At 36.4% G+C, this 26957-nt stretch overlaps 1 protein-coding gene across 4 annotated transcripts in view; it reads right to left on the reverse strand.

Moving 5' to 3' along the window:
* Window positions 1–4944: 4944 nt before the first annotated feature.
* The window catches only part of LOC101843542 (sodium channel protein type 1 subunit alpha), a 160379-nt gene continuing 138366 nt past the window's right edge, over window positions 4945–26957 (reverse strand). For all 4 annotated transcript variants that reach the window (XM_040745488.1, XM_040745490.1, XM_021232877.2 and 1 more), the window contains exons 20-27: window positions 26046–26219; window positions 24114–24236; window positions 16939–17220; window positions 14672–14725; window positions 13051–13188; window positions 10852–10956; window positions 9155–9425; window positions 4945–8172 (exon numbers count right to left, since the gene is read on the reverse strand). In XM_040745488.1, the coding sequence (XP_040601422.1) occupies window positions 6995–8172; window positions 9155–9425; window positions 10852–10956; window positions 13051–13188; window positions 14672–14725; window positions 16939–17220; window positions 24114–24236; window positions 26046–26219 (2325 nt within the window). In that variant the 3' untranslated portion in view covers window positions 4945–6994. The remainder of the gene's footprint in view (window positions 8173–9154; window positions 9426–10851; window positions 10957–13050; window positions 13189–14671; window positions 14726–16938; window positions 17221–24113; window positions 24237–26045; window positions 26220–26957) is intronic.

Consider the following 26957-nt stretch of genomic DNA (forward strand, 5'->3'; position numbering starts at 1 on the left):
AGAGAGAGAGAGAGAGAGAGAGAGAGAGAGAGAGAGAGAGAGAGAGAGAGAGAGAGAGAGAGAGAGAGAGAGAGAGAGAGAATGAGTGTGTGTGAAATACGGCAATCCCAAGGAGAGCACAGGATACTATGTGAGACCAAGAGATTGAACTCAGGTTATCAGATTTGGCAGCAAGCATCTTTACCCTCTAAGCCATCTTGCCAGTTCCTGGATAGTTTCATTAGTGACCAAGAGGGATAGAATAGGAAGTTGGTGTTGAACACCCTAAATTCAACATGACAGCTGAATGTATTAGCATAAAACATGAATAGACAGTTGGAATTGCTGCACCATCCCAGAAAAATAACCAATATTGACTGCAGTATAAATCTAAGGAGAAAAAGTGTTAAGGCAAAAACAAATAACCAGAGATGTGGGAAGAGGCCCAAGGTCCTCTGGTTCCCTAAAAGATAATAAAAGACAATTTAAAAACAGATGGGCATGATCACAACCATCCAATTCTCAAAAAGTCTCATATTCAATTCAGATCGAATAAAGGCAATTGAATTTGCCCCTCTTTAAATTGGAAGAAGAGAAGTCACATGCCACAGCACTAAAAAACAAAACTGGTTTCTTTAGAAGAACAAGTTTAGCATTGTGTTAGCATTTTAGTTTGCATTGTGTGTGGTTTCAAATGCAGAGCCCATATAATACAGTTAAGGTCTTCTATCATAGTGCCCCTGCTTGTCTCTCAACTAAGGGCAATGTTCATTTTCACTTCAGGATATATTCAACTGTCTGCTACCACAGTCAGATTGCCTGACTTCAAATTTATTGCCAATAACTCAAAAGAGGAAGATAACACTTGTGTCTTAATGTTTTTCAGTAAAATCCATATATGTACATTGGCAACTTCAATGTGAGGGAAACAAGTTCATTAATATGTTAATTTTTCTATAACAATATTTACATGAGGTATTTATCATTAAGGTTAATAGTTTCCTATGTGGTTTTATTAAAGTTTCAGGTGTGCACACTCTCACAAATGAAGGATAAAGACCTGTGAAAAATAAAAACAGAACTCACTCTTGTACAGTTAACTGCTGGATCAGTCAGGATTATTGCATTTTTCTAAGTAAGTGCTGAACTGCTGAGCTATTTCTACAGTCCACCACCCCTCATTTCTAAGTTAACACCAAATAGAAGGGATGTCATTCACATCAAAAGTTGGCGATGTGCAGTCTTCCCTCATAAGGATATCATCCTTGTTCGTGTGTCCACACATTGTTCTTTCCAGTTCCTTACTTCATGTATAAGTATAAGAATACAGGAAGCCTAATAAGTAGTGTAGCATTTGACAACTTTAAAGTGATTATATCCACAAGATGATTCCAGATATAATTCATTATTTTTTTCTTTTTATTTTAAGCAGGAAAGGGCATGAGGACGGATCCCAGTTTTCTATTTAAAAAATTGGAGAGTGGCTGAATAAGGGTCAACTAGAGTTACTTTTTCTAAGCCAAGAATTCATACTTAGAAGTCCAAAGACAGAGAAAAAAGCCATCAGTCATGGGAGAGAGTGAAAATGTCCAAGATCTAAGGCATGAACCATGGTATGAGATAATGTAACATGACTGGGAAATGTATCTCTATTGTGAAAGATGAAGGGCAATGAGACAAGAGAGAAGGAGGGGAAAATAATCAAGGTGAGAGGAAAGACAGGTGAATTAAAAGTTGAAGGGGACATAAAGGGGGAGGGAAAAGAAGCAAGAATAATGCGTTTTCTATTTTTTAAATTTGTAATAGTTATACTAGCCTTAAAACTAAAACATTTAACCCTCTTACAGTACCAATAGCTAATTGGTGGTTTATACTCAACTATAATCAGCATTTCTAATGATAATCTTTATCTCTACTATTTCCTAGTCTATTACCTCATGGTGTTTAGCTCCGATAGCCCTTCATCCTCAAGCAGTCCCTTGAATGTTTTTCTATGACAATGACATTTTAAGTGTAAACCCACTTTATTACTATAATGCCTTTGATTTTATTTTGCCAATGCTTAGATGGTTATGAAATCCTGAGCATGAGTTAGAAGTAACATGGAGATAGTATCATTTGGTCTTAAAGCTGATAATGCTTTTGATGGTTGTATCTGCTTGGTTTATCCATTGCTAATTTTCTTATTTAAACATTTTAGATAATAAACAAGAAGTTTTGAAGCAATGTAAGATTCCTGCTCCTCTCCAAACTTTCATCCTTGAGTTCCAGAATTCTTTAATGATTCTTGTATAAATTAATTGCAATGGTTGTCCAATGGCAGTTTTGTAACTCTTTTATTTCTTCTACTTTTGCTCATTAATATTGTACTATAAGGGAGACGTTTTTCCTTTTTCTACTTATTTATATAAATAAATTTATTACATAAATTAGTATTATTTGTTTATTGTGTTGTGTTCTATTAGTATGTATTTGTGTGCTTAGCTTGCCCTGGATTTTCCCTATGACATGAATATTCTTGATGTTTCTTCTATCCTATTGGCAAGACCTCATATTTTGCTATATATTAGTTACTTTAATGTAGGAGTGAACCCCACAAAGCTATCTGCCCATCAGGGTGGGGACAAGTAAATTAGCACAGGTAGAGATAAAAGGAAGTGAAAGGAAAAGGAGCTCCCCTTTTTTCTCCTGGAAGCCAGGCACGCTTCTAACTCCTGGTCTGTGGGACTCTCTCTCTCTCTCTGGTAAATAAATATATTGTTTTCCATGTATAGCATCGAATATCATTATACCTAGTGTCAGAAGTGGGAACTTTAAATTTTTTATTATAAGTATCTGAGTGCTTTAGCCTGTATGTATGTCTGTGCACCATGTTCGTTCCTCATGGGAATGGAGACCAGAAGAAGGTATCACATCCCATGGAACTAGAGTTACAGATGGCCGTGAGCCACCATGTGGATGCTGGGAGTTGAATCCAGATCCTCTGCAAGTATAGTTGGTGCTCTTAACCACTAAAACATCTCTCCAGGCTCCCAAATTAATTTTGCTTTTTTTTGTGGTTTTTCTATACAGGGTTTCTCTGTATTGCTTTGGGGCCTGTTCTGTAACTCCTTCTGTAGACCAGGCTGGCTTTGAACTCACAGAGATCTGCCTGCCTCTGCCTCCCAAGTGCTGGGATTAAAGGCGTGTGCCACCAACACCTGGCATCCCCCAGTGAATTTTTGACCCAGCATATATCGTGAAAAGTCATACCAAATTAAGGAGAGTTGTAGGCTTATGTTTGTTTCACTGCTTCTTCTTTGTATGTGAAAATAAACTGATGAGACCTGGTACAAGCCTATTGTCCTTCCCTGGAAATGGAGCATTCTTTTCAGTTGCTTCTAAATTGGAACTTCCCTGTTGATTTGGATGTTGTGTCACAAACAAACATGCTCAGTCAGATGTAGAAAGATGGAAAAAGCACTGGGCACTACTCTCACTTTTCTGGTCTAATTTATTGTCCCCCTTCCTTGTGGACAAAGATGGTACAATCCTAGAGTTAAGTAAAGGTTTCTCTTTGCTTAGAGATTCAGATCATTCTGATGGTCAGTTTTGCTACTTGGGCCACTCTAATAACCTCTCCATGTCTGTGGTGATTTGAATAGGAATGGTCTCCATAGACTCATGTGTTTGAATGCTTGTCTCATAGGAAATTGCACTATTGGGAGGTACGGTCTTGTTGGAGGGGGTGTGTCACTGGTGGGGACAAGGGGAGGGCTTCGAGGTCTCAGATGCTCAAGCCAGGCTAGTGTCTCTGACTCTTCCTGCTGCCTGGTAATTCAGGTGCAGAACTCTCAGCTGCCTCTCCAGCACCATGTATGCCTTCATGCTGCCATGCTTGCTGCTGCAATGATAATGGACTAAACCCTTGAACTGTAAGCCAGGCCCAATTAAATGTTTTCCTTTATAATTGCTGTCTTCATGTCATGGTGTCTCTTCACAGCAGTAAAACCCTAACTATGACAATGTCTATCAATTTTAAACTTTACCATGTTGTTTTTCTCTCAATGACAGATTCTGTGTTCTGAAAGTCAATTAGATAAAATCTCCAAGCCAAGATAAGGAGTTGACTTTGAAGAGTTTTTTTTTTCATCATTTTGTATCAGCCTGGCAGGGGACATATGACACATTAATATGAGACATAGAGAGGTCTTCCTTCCTTCCTTCCTCCCTCCCTTCCCTCCCTCTCTCCTTCCTTCCTTCCCTCCTTCCTTCCTTTCTAAAAAAATCATTGACAAGGACACCAGCAACTTTAGAGGCAAAGTCACAAGGAAAAAGGAAGTTCCTCCATACCCAGGAAAGCAAGTGTAGGAGGGTTATTTGTCTCCACAGGAAGTTGCTCTGGTTTTAAGAGGGGACACTCTAACCTTCAGTGGGAGGGGCCTTCAAGGAAAGAACAGGCAGATAAATGTTCCTATCGCACACTTTTCATAATGATGCTCAGCACAAGTTTCCCATTGGCTGGTGACCTGGAAGTTAAGGAGCAGGGGAACATATGCATTCAATACAGATATCCTCGTCCTCAGGGAAACACAGAGAGGGTGCAGGGAGCTTCCAGAGGAGCATAGTAGGCCCTGATAACAACTTTGAGTCTTTCAATGATGTTTTAAAGGTTTCTTTCTGCATCTCAAGTGGCTACCACTATTGCATTGACTTGCATAACACCCCCCCTGCCCCTGCCACTAAGAATACCAGTTTACATGTTAGCACTGGCTCTTTGTTCTCAAAGAGATCCTGCTTCTAGCCACTGAGGGGGGCATTCTAGGAAGTCCTATTTTTTACTCCAAGTTTTCTGTTCCAGATCAAGGTTGTGTGTGTGTCTGTGTGTGTGTGTGTGTGTGTGTGTAGCTCTCCCCACTATAAGTAGATCAAAGCATCTCCATGTTGTTATAATATTCTGCTAACAAAAAGTAACCAGGCAAACAATAAAATAAAAAATTAATTTTTATTAGTTTTGCACATTTTTAATTGTGATTAGCATCATTTTGGGTAATAGTAGCATTTTCCAACATGCAGTTTATGAATACGGTTTGTCTAAATATTTTTAAGAAAAGAGTTGTCTAAGGTCTGATTCCGTAAGAAACACAAAATGAGTCGATGTGATTGACTATGTAAGTGTAATACTCTGTTTTTGAGGAAAAGAAATTATGAAACCCACATTTATATTTAGAATAATCTAGAGAAATGTGTTTCTGAAGCAAAGAAAAACAATTAAACAGACATTAGGGCATTAAGGACAGAGGTGGGAAGCAAGCACTATGGCCAGCAGTTAGCATAGACATTGTGATAACTATAAATCAAATGTTATACCCTTTTCCAATTGCAAATAATAATTTGGATGTGGAGTTGTGAATACATTTTGTCCCTTAAATTTTGTGAAATAAAATAAATGTAATAAAAAAGCCGAGATCTACCACTACCCAGTCATGTTTTCGTTTCTTAGTTAGCAAATATCTTCCATGAAAAACTGCTATGGATAGAAAGTAAGAAAAGTGATTGTGAAATCAACCTAAAGATAATTTCTTCTTCATATGTACATAATGCTGAAAAATAAAATAAAGTGACTTTGTACAATATTTATATTTACTTATAAAATACTAGACATGTTTTTAACAGTTTAAGCAGTGTCATTTTTTTCAAACATGTATGTACAGTCTGGCTATACACTGAAGGTTATCCACTTAAAATTTAAAAATAACCAAACATTATTAAAGTGCTGCAAACTATTGCTTAATGACTTAAAGAAATGAAATCTGCTGAACAGTTTCCTTGACTTAGCCACTGACCTATGGTTTCTCATGAATGGGATTCTGAGTGATGGGAGAAACTAGATACCGCAACATGGTAATATCAACATGCATTGACAGCATCCACACTATCTATAATGGTACAGAATACAGTATATTACCTGTGGGAAGCTTGCACTCTACATTTCTTGTGGTACGTATTTGATGCAATAAATACTGTGCTTAGGTCATTATTTGTTTGCTCAAACGTGCACCACAGAGTAAAATGACTATTTACATAATAAATAGCATTTCATTAACACATACAGTGCCAACCTGGCTGAGAGCTGAAGATGGCTAGACAAAGTGCAGGATTAAGGGGGGGGGATTTATAAAGGGTTCTTGTGATCAAGTCACTCCTCCAGGGTTGGGGAGATATATTCAGTATTTAGAGACATTGTAAGGGACAATGAAAAGAAACAATGTGATTCCAGACATTTGAATGAAGTTTGCACTCTCTAAGACTTTTCCTGAGCCATCTCCTCGTACTAAGGGCTAGACTTGACAAAACCAGATGAACAAAGCCCATTTTCTGATGATCACCTCAGTGCCCCCCTCCCCAGAAACACAGATGACATAGGACTGTTGAAGAACTGTCCCTGCTTTCCTTGTGACTTTTTCTCAGGCATGATCCTAAGGTCCTGCATCTTTGTGCAGACAGGAGGGCCATATGTATGCCAGTACCCCCAGGTGACACACCTGGAAAAGAGTTCCTTTAGTGTATTTTCCAACAGAAACCCTGTTTACAAAAATAGTCACATGTAACAAACAACATATGGATTAAAAAAAAGATGAATATATTAACAGAGTTTGTAAAAAACGTGACAAATGTGGCAGTTGAAATGCAAACGGTGGATACAGTTACTACACTAAAGTGTTTCACCTTAACCCCCAAATTCTAGCTCTCCGCCCTTTTAGACTGGTCCCTGCAGTCTGCATAGCCGTTTGTCTCTTGTCTTCAGCAGTGTCAGCTGATAGAGAGAACGGTAACCTCCTGCCAAGGTCCTCTCCTCTTTACACTAAGCCACAGAGTTTGCCTACAACAGGTTGGGGAGGGGTCACTGGCTTATTAGGCACTGACCTTAAGTAAATTTGTGTAAAAACAGTCAGTTTGGCATTGACCTCCAAAAAGAGTCCTTTTGACTTCACAGACTGTAAACAATTTGTCACCTAATTTGTTATTATTATTTTTATTTCCCTTTGGCTTTTTCATCTTTTCCTTCCTGCTCGTGTTTTTCCACGATTGGCTTTGTCACCCGGTCGTAGGAGGGTGGACAAGCTGCAGTGGACATTGTCAGGTCAGTTTTCTCTGTAATAGAGTTTTCATTTATCCTGTCAATGATCATGTCTTCTTTTACAAGAAGGTTAGCCCCGCCTTTGAGCTTGTTCTTATTGTATATGAACGAGGCTTGTTTGACCGTTCGTTTCAAGAGGTGGCGCCTGTAAGCACGCTGAATGATAACAGCAGACACCTCCTCTTGTTTTCGTTTTAAAGTAGTAGTGATTGGCTGATAGGAGACTTTGGAGGGGTTGGAAGCCATGAACCGCTCTTCCATCTGGACTCGAAGGGCATCCATCTCTCCACTCTCACCCAGGACCCGCTTTGTGAAAGCAAATAAGATGTCCAGGCAGTGGATGCGGTCTCCACTCACCATGGGCAGATCCATGGCAATGAGCTGAAGTTTGTTTGGCTGTGGCAGATTGAGAGGGGGTTCTAGAGCAGCTGCAAACTGAGATAATTTTTCAAATTCCATGAACTGAGTGGCATCAGGGTCGAACTTCTCCCAGACCTCATAGAACATCTCAAAGTCGTCCTCACTCAGGGGCTCTGCACTTTCTTCAGTGGCAACGCTGAAGTTCTCCAGGATGACAGCGATGTACATGTTCACCACAACCAGGAAGGATATGATGATGTAGCTGACAAAAAAGAAAATCCCCACGGATGGGTTCCCACAGTCGCCCTTCACCGAGCTTCCGGGGTTGACTTTATTAGGGTCACAGTCAGGGGGTTTGCTGTTGAGGATAGGGGCCAGCAACCCATCCCAGCCTGCGGAAGTGGTGATTTGGAACAGGCAGATCATGCTGTTGCCAAAGGTCTCAAAGTTGAACATGTCATCAATCCCAACTTCCCTCTTAACGTAGGCAAAGTTGGACATCCCAAAGATGGCGTAGATGAACATGACCAGGAAAAGCAGGAGGCCGATGTTGAACAGAGCGGGGAGAGACATCATCAGAGCAAAGAGCAGGGTGCGGATCCCCTTGGCGCCTTTGATCAGGCGTAGGATTCGGCCGATCCTGGCCAGGCGGATGACTCGGAAGAGGGTAGGGGACACAAAGTATTTCTCTATCAGCTCGGCGAGAAACATTCCTGTAGAAAAATAATTAGAATCGATCAGTGAAGAAGTCATCCATTAAAATATTTGATGTATTAAAGTTCCAAGGTCAAGTTCAGAGTATTGAGATTCAGTTGAGTAATCTTAGGTATGGTACTTGTATAATATAACCATCTTCCAGTATCTGCAGCAGATTTCTCTCAGGATGTACCTCCGTTCCCTAAAACATGAAATTTCTCTTATAACATAGGGCATCGTATTTGCATATATTTTAAATTACCCTGAAAATGTTTGTCATATTTAACAACATAAACATCATGAAATGAACTGCTACAGTTCACTTTAAAGGAAATAACAGCAAGGAAATGTCTACTATGGTCAGTAAAGGTGAGGGTTCTTAAACATAGTTCTCTTTTATTTCCATTGTAACCATATTCTACCCTATATGCTGTTAACCCCACAGCTACATCTCTAATGCAATGTCGTTCCCTACTGACGATCAGACCAGATTTCTAGTGTCCCTCTCGTCAGAGTTATCTAGATCGTGTGACCCCTAACCATAAAATTAATATTTTTGTTGCTATTTCCTAACTGCACTTTTGCTACTGTTATGAATCATAACATAGATATCTGTGTTTTATGATGGTCTTTGGTGATCCCTGTAATTTGACCTCAAAGGGGTTGTAACCCACAGGTTCAGATCTGCTGATCTAGATAGCGTGTGGAGTATTCAAAAGCCGCTTTTATTCTGGCTCGTAGCACATATCTATATAACAAAATCCAGTTTTATAAAAGAGATTTTACTAATTGACAAATAAATACTTAGTGTATCAAATAGACACAATGGAATAAAATATTAATATTTGCTAGGAGCCTAACTTTGGAAGAAAAATAAATACACCTTGATAAAATGTATCAACATACTCACTTTAAATAGTGAGATGACCTCCAACCTAAATTTATTGTTTCAACTTGCACCTTTATCAGGCTCAATTTAACAGTATTTTCACATCTTACCTACAATGGAGAGAATGACAACCACAAAATCGAAAATATTCCATCCAATGGTGAAATAATAATGGCGGAGAGAGATGAGCTTCAGTACACACTCTCCGGTGAACAGCACGATGAACACCAGGTTGATGCGTGATAAAATGCTAGTCACATAATCACTCTGGTCATCCGTTTCCACCATCATTGTAACCATGTTCAGACAGATGAGAATCATGATGCTTATGTCAAACACTTGTCTGGTAACAAAGTCAAACACCATTCCTTGAAACTTGTTCTGCAGAGAAACAAAGACACTTCAGCCATGGGAGAGTGTGTGTTAAACACTTCCTATGTTAACCCACTTTCTAGTATTGTACATAGTACTGGCCTGGTGACACCAATATTTGTAAGACATGCCGTGTAGTGCATTTTTATATTTAGTTACTAAATCGTTTTTAACCATATATATTCCTGAGAACATCAATCCCTTTGCTGAAGGGTTTCTCCCTGTACACTGTATGGAAACACATGCTGAATTTCAATGTATCAAGGTTACAAGAATGTATGAAACCTGTTTGATTTGGTGATACCAAACAGTAGCTGCGCTGGCTGCAACACTTTCCAATGATCAATTGGACCATATGGCCACTTAAAAATGTAGTAAATATTAATGTTACATTTGCTTTATTCCTTTAGGGACACATCTGAAACATCATATATTTACCTACAACCTTGGCAGCATTAATTCATCCCCTGCAAGTGGCTCTTGTTGATATTCCCAGACACACAACGATGGGTAATCAGACTAGAAAGGCATTCCTTATTGTGCTACAACAAAGTGAACATGTGAACTTTGCTACTGATCTAGGGTTCCAACCTCCAAGTCAGCTGCTATTTATTGTCTGTTTATTTCTTGGGGCAACTGAAGGATCCTAAGGGTATTTTACTACCATAAAATTTGATGCACATACTTGACTCATTTCTATGTGTAGGGCTAAGTCTCAATGGGTAAAACCTTGTAATTAAGAAAGAAATGCTTGGATAACACCATTCAAATGTTCACTAAGATTCGTTCTGATTCATCCTTCGAAATATTTTAAGCTTAAAGATTATGGCTGTGAAAATCACTATGATATTGTAAGCTCTCTCCCTTTCTATATAGTTTGTAGAATTCATCCTGGAAATATGATTATGGTTATTTATTATCACAAATTGTGATAACTCAACATCAGTTAGTGGTGTCTTCTTAGACTTATATGATTATATTAGATGCTGGAATTCTCACCTCCTTCAAAATGCTCCATACTTTTACTAATTAGACAACAACTACAACTGGAGATAGTTTGCCACTGAGTGCTTTGTATACCCCTTAATCTTAGAAAGCACAGTGGTTGTTAGCCCCACCAAATGCTATGTGTTTCTTGAGTTTGTACAGCAGTTATGGTAAAGACACACCTATTGTGCAGGTCATACTGCCTGTGTCATTTGTCTGTGCAGTTGGGATGCTAGTTGTATAGTTTTAAGTCTCTTGAAGATGAGTTTGCATTTCCTGCATATTCTTATTCTTTTTGGTGTTTAAAAAACTATCAGAGAGACATGAATTAATGATATTCAAGAAGTACAAGATTTTTTTTGGTATTGAAAATAATAGTTGATTCCCCCTGTGTAACAAAACTAGCTCAAGGTTGTTGCTTTATATGATTTTCATTGCTATTTCTTACTCCTGGTCGAGGGATAGGCTTTTGTGGCTTTTTTGATCCTAATTTCTTCATTGCATTATAGTATTTCTTCTGTTCTTCAGTCATAAAGATGTCTTGACCTCCAAAGTATAGAAAAGAAAAATCAAAACTGGTTAAAATTTTGTCCATTCCTACATTTTTCAATATTACAACAAGAAATTTAAAGAAATTAACATTATTTTTATTCCTATGATTTTTGAATTTGAAAAAATAAAAGTAGGTTTTTAGTGATTATAATCATGTTTAATTCTTAAGATAATTTGAAATGGCCATTATTATTATATTGAGAAATAAAAATCCCAGACACTAAAGTGGTTACTCAAGACCGTATACATGAATAGTAAAACTTGGCTCACTGGGACACTAAATATTTAGTCCCTTACTTTAAAAACATAACCTTTCTGAGTACAATACAATGATTTTCATATTTAGATGTAGAAAGAATTGAACACACACATATATATTTAAAGAACACACACATGTATATAGCCAGCATATATATATATACATATATATATATACATATATATATATATATATATATATATAAGTTGGCTATATAGTCTCCTCATCTCTGTCAAGAATTCTAGGGAAGGGGCTGAAGGAAACCCGGAGGAACTCAAAGAAGAGTGCACATCAGAAGAATGACACAAGTGGGTTGGGACAAACAGAACATTTGATGTTGGTGAGAACAAGGTCATGGTCATACAGTTTATTCAGTTGACTGGCTGTATGACTCCAAGGAGGCAATATATTTCACTCTGGAAATTTATTGTAAGAAAAAGTTTAAACTCTCAAATATTTTATGGCAAAAAATGGACTTAAGTCATTAAAGAATAGAAGCAACAAAATGGCTCAGTGCATGACGGCATTTGTTGTCAAGACTAACCACCTGGATTCAAACCTTGGGGCCCACAAAGAGGGGACCAGCTTCTGTAAATTGTTCACTGACTACCACATCATGCGCCTGTGGCATGTGAAGCCCACTCTCATGAATAAATAACTGTAATTTTAAAAACTATTTCAGAGATGGCCCAGGTGGTAAATGCTTTACTCATAGGTATGAGTATCTAAGCTCAAATCCCAACACTCAGGTTAAAGTGGGCATGGCAACATGTGTTCATAATCGCGGTGCTTGGGATGTGGAGATAGGTGAAACCGTTGATCTCATGCCCAGCTATCTAGCTGAACTGATGATCTGCAGGTCAAGTGTCTTAAATATGATAGTGGGAAGCCATTGAGGAAGACAACGAATGTCTACCACTGGCCTTTACATGCATGTGCACATTCAGCTTCACAGACCCTTGCATACACTCACATGAACACACATACGTACAACACACTCACACACACTCACGCATGCACACAGAATATTTTTGCACACGCTCACATGAACACAAATACATACAACGCACTCACACACTCACGCATGCACACAGAATATTTCAGGGTCCGACAAAGTGATGTATGCCTATAATCCCAGCATTCTGAGACTGATGCAGGAGGACTGCCACTGGTTTTAGGCTAACGACTGGTACATAGAGAGGTCAGGCCGGCCTGGATTGTAGAGTGAGACTGTCCCAAAAGACAAAAACAAATGAGAGGTAGTTCAATAAGGAGAATGTTCATGGAAATAGTGTGAGCAGAGAAACACGAAATGTAGACTATTGACTGATAATATGTATTTGCATGCTAACTTTAGTGTATCTATGTAATTGGAATAATCAAACATGCCTTATAAATGATGAAAATAGATAAAACAAAAATTCCCTCAGACTAAAACTGGAAATAATTGTATTTAGCTAAATAACTAGAAAAAAGAAGTACAAACTATGAAAGTGATGGAAAGGAGTATAAAAGAAGTATACATACGGAACCTCATTTCTTGTGAAAATTCTAAATATTTAAAACTTTGATGGATATTTATTGTGTACATTGTATACAGTGTTCTCTGATCAAACCCAACCTCCTTTTGTCTACCCTCCCACCTGCTCTTCCAGCGTCTGGCTTATCCTCCAGCTGCAAATACATTGTAAGGGGTAGTGAGTTGTTAAGGATAAAACATGGGAAAAGCCACAAGCCATTTTTGTTTCAGAATTCAAGGTCTCATCTTGATTCAAATTCAAATTGTGTGTTATTTTCTCCACTTTAGTGCACCAAAAGCATCTTAAAAACACTTATCTTCTTCTTTTGCTGGTTAAAGTTGTCTATGATGACACCGATAAACAGGTTCAGGGTGAAGAAGGACCCGAAGATGATGAAGATGACGAAGTAGAGATACATGTATAGGCTTTCCTCATACTTAGGCTGAAGTTCCACCTGCCGGACGAGAGCATTTTGTTAGCTGCTAGGGCAGGTTTAAATGTGGGGAAAACATTGGTGCTTTTTCACAAGAGTAGAAGATTATATTCTTAGCAATAATTTGGCAGATTATTCCCATATCAATTGCCTCTAAAGAAAAGAAAAAAAATCCTGAAATTAGGGACTAAAAATTTTGTGTAAAAAAGTAATGTGACATTCTAAAACTATTTAAAAAATTTTAAATATGACTAATATTTTGTGATGTGGACAGTATGGTTTAAATTTGGTAAGTTTTCAGTTAACCAAACTTCAGCAATTTGAAAATAATAGTGAGCTGTATATAGTGTCTCATGTCTCTGCAATCCAAGCACTTGGGAGGATTAGGCTAGAGGTTTGTCATGAGTATTGGACAAGCCTGGTTTACAATGTAACACCCACTGTCTTCAAAACAGCCAAAGAAATTGTTAGTGAAAAAATTAGCTCTTATAAATATATAGAGAATAATTTTAGACTTGTAATTCATTTGTGTATGAACCTACATAGCAAATAAAAGGACTTATTCACTTGGATGTTGGCTGGCATTTTGCTCTATTATTACCACAGTCATTAAGAATTTTTAGATTGAATAGATGTGCTGAACTGTCCAGTTTATAAAATTCTCTATTGATAACCAACTCTCAAACTTGTGGTTATAAAAATAGTACAGACCTGTTACTCATTGCACAACAAAGGAGTCAAGGCTGACTATACATAGATTCCTTAAGCATTTATCTCTTTTAAAGACAGAATTAAAATCAATTGATCACAGGCAAAGTCTGTGTTACAAAGTGAAATGGCAGAATTCCAGAGGAGATCATGAAGTACACAGGGGAATCAGAAGGATCTCAAGGATTGTCTGCATAGTGATTTAGAGGCCTGGGCTACCAAGAAAAAACAAAACAAGGACAAGGGAAAAACGAGATGGAGGAAGAAAACACATTTAGCTTTTGAGATCAATCTTAAGAGGAAGCCTGAGATCTGAGTGTACATCTGGAATCTAGAAAAAGTGCGTAACCAAATAAAGTAGAAGTGCTAAGAGCATTGGCACAGACTCCAGTAAATTCATGGATGCTGTTGACGTAAGAAAAAGACTGACATGTCTAAGAGATCTGTGCCAGTATCTTTAGCTTTTAGGCTTCCCAGTATGGAGGATGCCTACACATTTCAGCTGCTGATAGCAGTCATATACTTTTTCTATTTGCTCCTTTACATCACATATGGATATTAGGTGAGTATCTGATGGTTATTTAATGAATGAGTTGAGTTTGTTTTTCTTTTCTTTCACTTCAGTTTTTGGTTGAACTAAATACAGTCTCTCTGATCAGTTCTGTTGTTCTTGAGGGCAAATATGTTTCCTGAATATTTTTTAGCTAAAATAGAGTCATTTCACTTGACTAATTATTGACATATTTTTGGCTCCTGATCAATATTTCCAGAAGATATATGACATAAAAATACTTACATTTCTGGAGTCAACTGCTGCATACATGATATCCATCCATCCCTTAAATGTGGCCTATTGGAAAGGACATCCATGTCTTACTTTGAGTTAAAATTCAGAACTAGTTCTTAGTAAATATTCTTACTGTACATGTTTAAAGAAGTATTTTAAAGTCATTTTGAAACAAATTTTTACATGGATTTTGAACAAAGACAGAAAGTAAACAAAGTTACCATCATATATCATATATGTATATATACATATGTATGTTTTTCTATTTTATAATCAGCTCTAAAGTAATTCTCAAACTTAACATGCTATTATAATTTGATATAAAGTTCTAGAAATATAATCTATCTTGGAAATATAAATAGCAATGACAAATTAGATCTGAGGATATTCTGCAGAAATCTGTCTTCCAGGTGACCATATTGATAACATTTGAGGTTGTTCTTTACTGTAACACTATGAATCATATGGGTTTATAAAAACATTGCAATTATGTTTTTAAGATATTTTCAGAAACAACCCTATATTCACTTTTTGTTGTATAATCCTTGAAGAGAATGAGTTAATATAAATAACAGACATGTGAAAGAGTAGGACAGACACTTGTCATTTATATATTGAAGAGGGATCCCTACTCTAATATCCAACAGTCATATGAAATGCATATATATTCCTTAGTCAATGAGGGAGCATAGCATGATTTTTGTGATGCATCTTTGTGTTTAAATCATTAACTTGTGGAATGGTGGATGAAGTGAGAGTGTAATGGGAGAGTGACGTATCTTAGCCAAAAAACAGATTTTTTTTTCAGATTAAACAGAGACAGGAACTATGTCAGCGGCTTAGGTCAATTATAGACCTTGCCTATCATACACTTCACACAGGAATCAGAAGAAAGTGATTCGAGGAACCATTTCAATTGCATTGCTAGTCAGCAGAGAGGTAAGATGTGATTCTGTAGGGTCTAGTGAGAAATGGCCCTTAAAGATTTGCTTGCTTAGAACAGAACATTTTGAAGAGCTGTGTTCAGCAAGTCCCTTCTTCTTTTTCAGAATCACTTAGCATTTCAAAGGATCATTTAAAATGCCCACTTTTTCTTTCCTTGGTTTTATGAAGAAAGAGATAAACTTGTCAGTGTAAGTATCAGTACAGGGTTAGAGTGAATGGAAGGGAAATGTGGTGAATCCAGTGTAACGTTTAAGAAATCATTTTTGTTACACTTCAAAAATCATTGTTTTGAACTTTCAAGTAGGCCAAAGGTCTGGAAGAAAGAAAGACTCCAAAAAAAAAAAACAAAGACAGACAAGTTTATCTAAGGACTGTAGTAAGGCCATCTATGAAAACTGTTGGCAACAGCATAGGCGTGCTTGCTTAGTCTCTGGTTGAGTAATCGAAACTTATCCTAGCAAAGTACATTTCTTCTCTGAATACTCTAAAGAAGCAAAAGGAAGAAAACATATGAAATTTTTTTGCTTTATTATTTTTTATTATTTAGGTTAGAAACAATCTTGTTTCACAAGTCAATCCCATCTTTTGTTTTGCTTTTATAAGAAGAAAAAGTAGAACAGTATTTTGCTTTTTGTTTTGTTTTTAAAGATAGTCTGGCCTTTGTTTACACTCTGCTTTGTTGTAGTTAGAAGTGTCACTGGATGAGTACGTTTAAGTAACCACTATCTTTCATAATTAATATACATACACTATTCTTAGGGAACTAATGGAAGTTTAGGGTAAAACAGACCTCAATAATGGAAATAAAAGCTCATATGATATGAGACTTGAGCTGTCTGCCGTGGAATTCTACACTCTGTTATTTTCATTCACTAGGAAAATCTTCACATCCAACCATCTTTTCCAAACTTCCAATCCAGACTGGCATAGCTAAGCATCAGTGAATTCCTACATACATATTATCCAGTAATGATCTGTGTGTGTGTGTGTGTGTGTGTGCGCGCGCATGTGTGCACATTCACCGAGGAGTGGTACTCTTGTCTGTAGAACAAGCTTTTCAACTGCAGTAGAAAAAAGATTCCAGTGATTTATTTAGTTAATAACAAACTTTTTCATAAGTATGGAAATTTGAGGAGACAGGAGAAAAAGAAAGACCTTTGGGAAAAACTGAAATGCCTGACCTCTGTTGACTATGTCTTCTGAATTCACAAACTTGTACTAACAATGCTGAAAAATATTGTAAACTTTCTTCTTAACTAATAACAGCTATAATAATCACTTGGTTATTATTCCGAGCAATAAAATTTTCAGAGAAAATAGTGTTCACTTACAACTTGAAGCAAAGAGAGATACCCAAATCCTACATTATCAAAGTTTACTTTCACATTTTTCCATCGGGCAGTTTCATTTCTTTCTATTAGTTTTAGGCAATCAGAATGATTATTCACTTCGGTGATCTCAAACATGTCACCAGTGGTGGTGTTAACACAGTGGTAGAATTTGCCAGCAAACAAATTTACGCCCATGATGCTGAAAATTAGCCAGAATATAAGACAAACCAGAAGCACATTCATGATGGATGGAATTGCTCCTAACAGGGCATTCACAACCACCTAATACACAAATGGAGAAAAAGAAAAGTCAGAATTTGTATTGATTAAAAGCAGAAAGACATTACCCTAGGAATTTTTCATCTTTTTTTTAAACTGAGACTACTTATCCTATTTATGTAGGAGCAAAGCAAAGTAATCTTAAAATAAAATCCATTCTTTCTTAGACATTATGCTTAGGAAAATAAATATTGGCAATATGCAAAGAAATGGGAAAAAAGGAGAAATTTAATATAAAGGAGGAGCTAAAGAAAAAGCAAAATCAGAGGAATTTGCTACTAGGTGACATCTGTGTAGAATTTATTAGAAAAAAAGAGAAGGAGGAACTTTAGGCGTAAGATTAGCTCGTTAAAAAAAATAAAAACAATATGTCAAAGAACAGAACTAAAACATTTGGGCATGAATTGATTTGACTAATATACTTTGGAAATAAATTAAAATTCAGATGTATAAATATAAAACTACTTTAAACACCTAATATATTTTTGGCCTTAGTTATCCATGCATGGCTATAACTAATAATAGTTTTTGCATAAGAAGCAAGACAATTTAGCATTACGTATTTCAGTAGATCATCACATCGTTTATTTCAAGCTCCAGTCATGTCAGTTGTTTCATTTATTGAGTTTAATCCAATAAACTTATTTTAAATGAAACACTAGAGAGATTGGGTTCTTAGGAAAATAAGAAAGGAAGATTGCCATACATACTTCTCAATTCTGATATGGTTCTGTAAAATCCTGGGTTGAATTGTTATTTCCCTTTTTGATGAAAAAGGTATTTACCTTCTTCTTAACCTTAGTTCAGGACAACAGATTGAAAATATTCGACACACTGTAGTCCTACCTAGCCTCCTTCTGCATAGCTCTCCCTGGAGCTGTACATGAGTAGCTAATAGAAGAGATTAAAGACTGACCTAAGATCCTCTTCGGTGGCGCAAGTGTCTCAGACTTGAACATGAATGACTGAGATTGATTTCAGTCACAACATCTGCTACTTTTGTCAAATTGATATTTCAGAATATCATCTATTTGCTTTTGAATAGAGTTTAATTTCAGGATAAACTCTTTTTCCTGTCTAACTGTAGTATAAGAGCCAATTCCTTGTACTTCTAAGCCCTGATTGAATTCTGGAAGAAACAATAATCATTGGGGGGGGCACAAAAATAATGTATTAAATGGGACAAAGGAAATGATGAAACTAGTGATGACGAAGATGGGGAATGAACATGAAAAGGTTAATGCAGTTGAGTTGTCCAGGGAGAAGCAGAAGATAGGCTCATGTGGAGAAACTGATACATAGCAACTATCTCACTCTATAGCCTGCCTAGTAGAGTCAACACATAAACCTACATTTATTTAATATTATTAAAGTTATCTTCAATTTAATTTAAAATTATTTATATTGAAAACTCATTCTAAAAATGCTTTTATATATTATTTTAAATGTTCCCATAAAGTTGAATTTTAGATATGAACACTGAAATTGAGTAAATGTTTTTCTTCTCTGAATTCTTCCTCTCAATCCACACTGAAGTGTGACTATGGAGCCTGTATTAACATAATGAGTTTTTGCCTTTGATCCCCATAACACTGACCATCTCGACACCATTCTGTAACTCTCATACTGTGTTCTTTTTTCAACTTGGCTATTTGCCCACCTTCTTGATCTCCTTCTTGACTCTGCCCTCTTTGACTTTATTGTCAGATTTTCCTCTTCCCTTCTTTCAGTATGGATAGAAGTAATTTATCTACCCAAAGTCCATTTTAAAAATTTCTTAATGGTTCTCTAGCCATTAGAAAACATTTCCCTCTCTTTGACATTTACATCACTCCACAGTCTGTGTGTCTACTTTTCTTGAAGTATTTAAAAAGTTTCTCTCTCTCCCCCCTTCTCTCTCTCTCTCTCTCTCTCTCTCTCTCTCTCTCTCTCTCTCTCTCTCTCTCTCTCTCTCTCTCTGTTTGTTTGTGCTCTAGCACTTGTGTAGAGGTCAGAGGACAACTTGCAGGAGTTGGTCCTCTCCCTTCCACCTTTCAGGGGTGGGTTCTGAGGATGCTCATGTACCAGACTTCTCTGTCGGAGGATCTCACTACCCTGATACTTTCCCCTTCAGCTTCAATAACTGGCTACATACACTTTTATGCCCCTCTATGATGATAGCTATGTGCATAAGTGTTTGGCTGTGATTCAAGGCTCTTCTTTCTTTACAACTCCCTTCCCAGTATTTCTCCTTGAAATGACCTCCCTTCTCAAGACTTTAGCTCAAGATAAACACATCTTTTATTGAGTCTAACTCTACCCACCAGTTCAACCTCCTTAACAAGGATGAATTCAGGAATCATAACTTACTACTGCCAAAGAACTACAAAGACAATTTAGTGCTGAGATTTCATCTGAAAAATGGGGATAATGAAATTAAAACAAGTTAGATTCAGAAAGTGGACCAGAATTGTTTATTCTTTCAAGAATTTCCATCTCTTATGGGTTTCCCTGACTGGGCTGTGTGAAATCTATATTCCTATATCCATGGTAGATTATGATATGTTAATGTGTATGTCTAATGTATATATTTGTATTTATGTGTGGAAGCATATATATCTCTTGAATTCTATTGGTGATACTTGCATCTCTAGTTCCTGATCATTTAACCAGCTTTTCTATTCCCAGCATCCCCCTTGTTCTGTGTTTTCTTTATTGTTTCTATTTCAGCTTTCAATCCTTCAACTGTTTGAGTTGTTTCCTTCATTTGTTTGTGCATAATGTAATAAATGTAAAAGATATCCCTTGAAATAGGAACTGATTTTGAATTAAGATTAACACTCACTACTGAATTTGTGATGACATCAAATATTGTGTAGAAATACATCAGGAAAAGATGTATAACTTTGCCATAGATTTATCCCAATGAGAAATTCTGTTTCACAAGGAACTTTGTCTAAAACATTTGGCGTAGCACCAGAGGATTTGCCATTCAAAATGCACTTAAAGTTGTGATTTCATTAAAGTAAGAAGCAAAGGATCACAAAAGGATTGTCTTTCCCAAGAGACCCAAGCATCCCCTGGTTCTGCAGAAAGGGAGATGTATTAACTCTTTTCAGTCTCTAGGGAGAGTCAGTAATTGGCTCCCAAGTGGGGATGTACTGGAAAGGCTTGGTCTAAATAAATTGGAAAGAACAAGTTGAGGTTACAAGGTACATAAAAGGAGATGTCTAAGAAAGAAGCACGCTTAATGGGTTGCTAGTAGACATGGCTTCTTCTAACAATTAAAAGAATAATCTCCCAGTGGAATTTCTCTATTGTTGCACAATCTGTTCCTAGAGTCTATTTCTTCTTTAGGGTCCACACTTATGATTAAATCAATGAAAAGCAAGGAACAGATAAATATGCTAGTTGAAGTTAGAAATTTCAGTGCATTCAAAATTATACTCTAAGTGAAGACATTTTGATTTTTCAAGTCAATATTAATCATGGGTTCTATAGTTCTTCTAAGAAATACAGAAAAATTATGTGAATAATAATAATGTAATAATGGGAAAGTAGAAATCATGAATTCTGAATATAAAAAGTAAACTATCTTCACAAAACCGGCACTTAAACCAGTGTTATGAAACTTTATTATTTCAGATAGGCAAATGTATCGATTATCTAAACAAAATGCTATTCTTATTCTTCTAAATAATAAAAAATAACTTTCTTACACGTGATTCCTAAATTCTAAGAGGTAATAAAATGTAGATTTGTTTTTATTTTGGGGTTCACTGTGTGTCTTCTAAGATGCTGGGAAGTTATTGGGGTGGCTAACAAGGGGTTGGCTTATGCATTAATACCTTACTGCTCATGATTATTTATTTCTATGTGAATGCTTTTCTCTATAGTTCAATTAAGTTGATTTTTTTACATATCTTGTTTTCCTAATTTAAAACATTTTTTGTGTATTCCACTCTTTCACAGGTGTCTTGCCTTGCTACTTTTTGCAAACATGATATCTGAATGCCATAAAATGAGAATGATCATAATCAGTAATGATCCTGTGATACATGGTATGTTGCACCTTCGTCTCTGCTCACACACATTAACAATCAATTGGTGAAATGCAGCTGGTCCTTAGAGGGACCAGATTAGTGTATACAAAGGCAAGGGATACCTGCCTCAGTCACTATCATCAGCTTGACAAGTTAGAACATTTTCATTATCATCCTACAGCAGGGTCCCCCACCCTCCCCAATCAAGTAATATCCCCATAAACGGACAATGAAGTATGCAGTAGTTAATCATATTCGGTGAAACTTAATAAAGATATGCACTACAGGGGTTACAATCTACAGAAGGCAAATTCATAGATTATGTATATTTTCTCCCCCAAAGAAATTTAAGCTCACTGAAAATGGTGAATTAGAAAGTAAATGCTGTATCGTCCCTACTGTGATGCAATCGTACCCTTCCCATTCCCTCCCTCATCCCACTATACATAAGTCACAGTGCAAGGATTAAAGGTAGCAAAAGGGGTAATACAGTACCCATAATAAAGGGCTGAGGGGAGGAACCACCGCTCCACCCCATCCAAGTTGGATCAAGATTATCCTATATAAAATAGAAATATATAGTTTATTATTAGTTAGAGACCTGATATGACAGTACATTTGGTGTTACTTTTTGTATATGATGCTCACTGTCTGTTTTCCTAGCAATTAAGACTTCAGTTCCTTTGAAAAGGTATTTACCATTTCTCAGATTAGGAAACTAAGAATACTAATTTAAAAACAAGTTTTATTTGACCCTGGGTATTCACGATATCCGTTCATTCAGTTAAATTTTACAAGTTGAAAAATTTGGACTGGAAATTTGAAATACCATAAATGTTCAAAAGCTTTCAGCCAAAAATGTGCATAAAACATGCAAAACAGAAAGGGCAACGTGATGATAACGTATTTGGTACTTTCTAACTCCTTCTCAAGCATTATGCAGCATGCTCTATCCAGTAGTGTTGCATAAAAGCACATGCTTTGAAAGGGTGACAGAAAACCCAAAGCCAAGTGAGTGCCTGGTCTAAACTGTGACCCAGCTATTACAATTCTATGCTGCCAAAGAGAGTAAAATGAGAGTTTCTGAAGATAGTCTAATCTCACTTCCCAGTTACAATCATTATCACATCCAACCTCACCATTACCCACAGTTATATTTTTACGAAGCAGAAGAATTCATATACTGGAAATACAACAGTAGAATCAATAGCAAGGTTATTTTTGACTTTACAATGCCAAATTGGTGGTCAGGTGTCATTGGTGTATGGTGTTCTTGGTCTCACTATGAGCCAAGGAATTGTCAGAAATCAACTTCTTAGTATCTATACAAAATTTTTTTCTGTGATTTCATAGATTAAGTTACTTCTGTAAAAAAACCCCATTTGTTATGGAAAGTAAACATTACATATAAAAATAAATGACTGTGGATTTAATAATCTTCTAAAAGGTTAGATTTGAAATGTTTTCTGACACCCTCATACACTTAGCATTAATCAGAGTTGAGGAGCCTTTTAAATTGTGGATTTTAATTCAGCCAACGTATTTTATATAAAATGTGTGAAAGCAATATTTTCGTTGACAACTGAAATTGCTATTCTGGAAGGTAAGTGATCTTTTAACTGGAAAAAAATTAAGGTCTACATAATCTGGAGAAAGTTTATGATAATTTTTTATACAAATGTAAATATGAAATTAAAACTTCACCATGCTTGATTGTGTCTCATGACTAGATGCTTCCATATGTGTTAGGCAAATTAAAAATGAGTGTTAAATTTCTTAATGTCTAATATAATAAAGTTATAATAGGTTCTTATTTATGAGGGAACACAGGACACAATCCATCTGCATGCTGCAGAAAGTCCTGTGGTACCACTTGCTTTATGAGCAGAAGTGACCCCAAAGGAAGTGACAGGACAAGAATTTCTTATTTGTTTACACATTTCACCTGCTTTGTTTAGAGAACATACATTTTGGATCTTAAAAATGAGAAATCAAATTTTACACTGTATATCTTATATAAATGACTGTTTTATGCTTTGAAATAATCACAATAACAATAAGCCAATAAATGCAAAAGTCTAACCTGTGGGGAATTATGGAGAAGGGCTTAATGTTTTGCTCCAAAGGGCAATACAAAATTTTGTGTAACTAAGTAATGAGATTTAAGTTAAGGTCCATTAGTGAGTCATCTATGGTAATGAATAAAAAATACATATTCTGTTTCTTTTTTCTTAACAACTTTATTTATTTGTCATAAGATGTGTGGGTATATATATCATATATATTAAATTAGTATATAAATTATGTATTATGCTTAATTTAGTTATAACTAAAGTGGAATTAGGTATAAATCAGTCAGTAGTTAATATCTGCCTTTGCATATATTCAAATAATAAAAATTTTGGCATTCTAAAGACAAAACATTCAGCAACTCATTTTTCCCCTTTGTACTCATACACACTAGTGTTTCAGATGACGTTCAATAAGACTCCTTAAGTACAGGTGGGTCATCAAAAAGGAGAATGACAAGACACAAAATTATCTTTAGGTAATTATTGTATGACTACTTAGTTCTTCAATAGAGTATCTGCCTTTTTCTTCTTTGTATTCGGGATTATAAGGAAACTCCCAAGATCAATTATGAAATAAGGTCATTTTACTTAGCAAAGCAGATAAATGATATTGAATCATTTTCAGAGAGGTCTATTTTCTCTTGCATATCACCAAGAAGTAAATATGCAGCAGAGAAAATGATAAAATAGCAATTTTGCAAAGAGTTGCCATTCCTTTTGCATGCATATATTTCTTGTTAGTTAAATTGAATTCAGTCTAGCTTTGGCAATATACAGTGCTCTGGAATTTTCTTTTTCTTACCCTCATCCCTTCAAATCGTGATAATGCTCTTAGAGGCCTCAGAGCTCTTAGTGTCCTGAGGGACTTGATGGCCCCAAGTTCAGAGTAACCCAAGGCGTTTGCTGTTAAACTGACCAATGAAACCTGCACAATACAAATAACAGCGATGGGTAAGTGAAACTGTTTTCATCCAGCTACATTTCATTTGCAGTTACCATCTAATGCAACAGATACAGTTTATTTTAATTTATAGCTTCTCTGTTATTCAGTGAACATAGCAATAAAATGACTCCCAAAGACATATTGCTGTATCTATACATCAGTGACTCACTCAACACTCATCAGAGCCGTTTCTTCTTGCAGTAGGTGGTAACCATGATTACCACAATTGAATAATGCTGAGTGAGAGGCTTTGGAGCACTCAATCCTAAATGGGATGTCTTCATTAGACCCTCCCCCTTTTAGGGCATAGTGTGCTAGGAGGAAGAGACGCTAAAAGATTTTAAGAGCCAGAGGTGGTGAAGGACTCCAAGGAAATAGTGTCTTCCAGACACAACTAAGTGAGACTCACTTGAGTTCACAGAGACAGTGACAGCCTACGCAAGACCAGCAGAAAATTTAAACCCTACTAAATATCAGCATGGAGGAGGGGACAAGAGCAGAAAGTCCCATACCTAACAAAGAAACTGATACCCTCTGGAAGAGAGAAAATCATTTTCCATCCATGTATTGACCCTGGGTCTGTATCAACCGCACTCAAGGTTAGTCTTCATGTTCAGAAATAGCGGATCAAGATAAAATGGACTCAGGATTGTTTGTTATTGTTTGTTTGTGTGTATGTGTTTATTTTGCTATGGTTTGGTGGTGTTTGTTTTTACTTTTGTTTTGTTTTCTTCTGTTTTTCTTTTTTCATTTTTTCAAATATCATGCAGTTGTGAGGGTCAGGAGAATGGGAGGATCTGGGAAGACTTGGGGGAGGGAAAATAATATAACCAAGTTATACTCTATGAAAAACTTAAAAATAATAAAATACAAAAAGGAGATAGATTATCATTAAAAGTAAAGAATTTGCAAAACACCCACACCCAATTGTGATTTATGAAAACACGAGCTAATTTCTAATGGTTAATTTCCTTGCAGTATTGCTCAACCAATTGTCCCTTTGAGGCTTTCTCCAATTCACTCACTTTCTCTTAACCTCACTGAGTAGCCTTGTTACTTGTTTTCAGTAAATGAAGTATTGATTGTTAATAGCTAAAATTCTCTGTAAGGACATTTGGTATATCAAGGACTTGCTGTAAATCTTGTGTACAGCAAAGAAACCTTCCTCCCTGACATGAAGTAAGCACATCTTTCCCTGACCTCTGCAACCTTACTTATAGTGGAGTTAGATATCTCTGTATAAAATTCTCCAGTAGATAGAAGAGATCATGCTCATGATCCTGTTTGTTTACTTATTTCTTTACTACTGGGGCACAAAACCAGTGAATAAATGGGTAGAGAGCCAAACTGGAATCTGGGTTGAAACACCACACTCCAAATGTCCTTTTCCATCACTTACCATATATATTACCAGTATGATTTTCAAATTTATTTTTCATACTAGATCTTATTTCCCTTATTTTTATTCATTTTGGTTTTCACAACAGGGTTTCTCTGTGTATTTCTGGCTCTCCTGTAACTTGCTCTGAGGACCAGGTTGGCCTCTAATTCACAATCTTCCTGCCTCTCCCTAGTGCTGAGATTAAAGGTGTGTGCCAGATCCCCTCCCTTAATTAGTTACCAAATTAGTCTGAAACTTCTAATTTCCATGCTATCAATGGTGAGAGAGTTTAGGGCTGGGCAGCCTATCTTGTCATCTTAACACAGTGACCAGAGTTTCATCCTTTTAGAATCAGGATACTAATGAGACAAGCTACCTCACACAAAAGGCATGATATGGAGGATACCTACATCAACAATCAAGAAGTCCAGCCAGCACCAGGCATTGGTAAAGTATGTTTGATAGCCATAAGCTACCCACTTTAGAAGCATCTCCAGGATGAAGATGTAAGTGAAGACCTTATCAGCATACTCCAGCATGGTCTTTATGGTCTTTCGCTGATCAATATATATATCTTCAAAGGCCTAGGAAGAAAAAATATACATTTTGGCTTTCAAATGCCACACAATCTGAACACTAGATTTTTCTGATTATGTGTGCATATGATATTTCCTTGGGACAGGAGAGCAGAGGCACAGTGTTAGTGTTGCTTTGTTACTCTCTGCGTCTTTTCATTTTAAATCAGAGGAAAAGGAATACTTTCCATTGCTACTAAAACCAGAGGAGCCTTCAAGACTCCACTCTTTCCTGAGTCGATTGGCTAGGCCAGGAAGTGTTTCTTAACGTCATATTGCATGCAGTTGCTGTGTTTATGTTCTTCTGATTCCATGCTGTGGGTGCGACTCAGTGGCTAGAGTATTTGTCTAAGATATGTGAGACCAGGAGTTTTATCTTCAGCACCATGAGAGGAAAATAATTCTATCTCTTTTATTGTTTATGGTTTTTTACAGGGGAGAGATAAAAGTAAATATGATTGTTTTTATGAAGCAGAAATGGTTTATCAACATATGGTCCAGCTTTATTAGGTAGTTAATTGCTTTTTTGTTTATGAATTTGTGTTTGTTTATGTATATATTTTATCTATATATCTATGTGTGGGTATGCTTGTATGTATGAATACATCTATCCATCTATCATTTATCTATCAAACTATTTTTTAAAGATTTATTTATTGATTGATATAGTGTTCTGCCTGCATGTATGCATGCAGGCCAAAAAAAATGCCACCAGATTTCATTACAGATGGTTGTGAGTCACCATGT

The sequence above is a fragment of the Mesocricetus auratus genome, unplaced genomic scaffold (assembly GCF_017639785.1).
Source record: "Mesocricetus auratus isolate SY011 unplaced genomic scaffold, BCM_Maur_2.0 Super-Scaffold_100004, whole genome shotgun sequence".
NCBI lineage: Eukaryota > Metazoa > Chordata > Mammalia > Rodentia > Cricetidae > Mesocricetus > Mesocricetus auratus.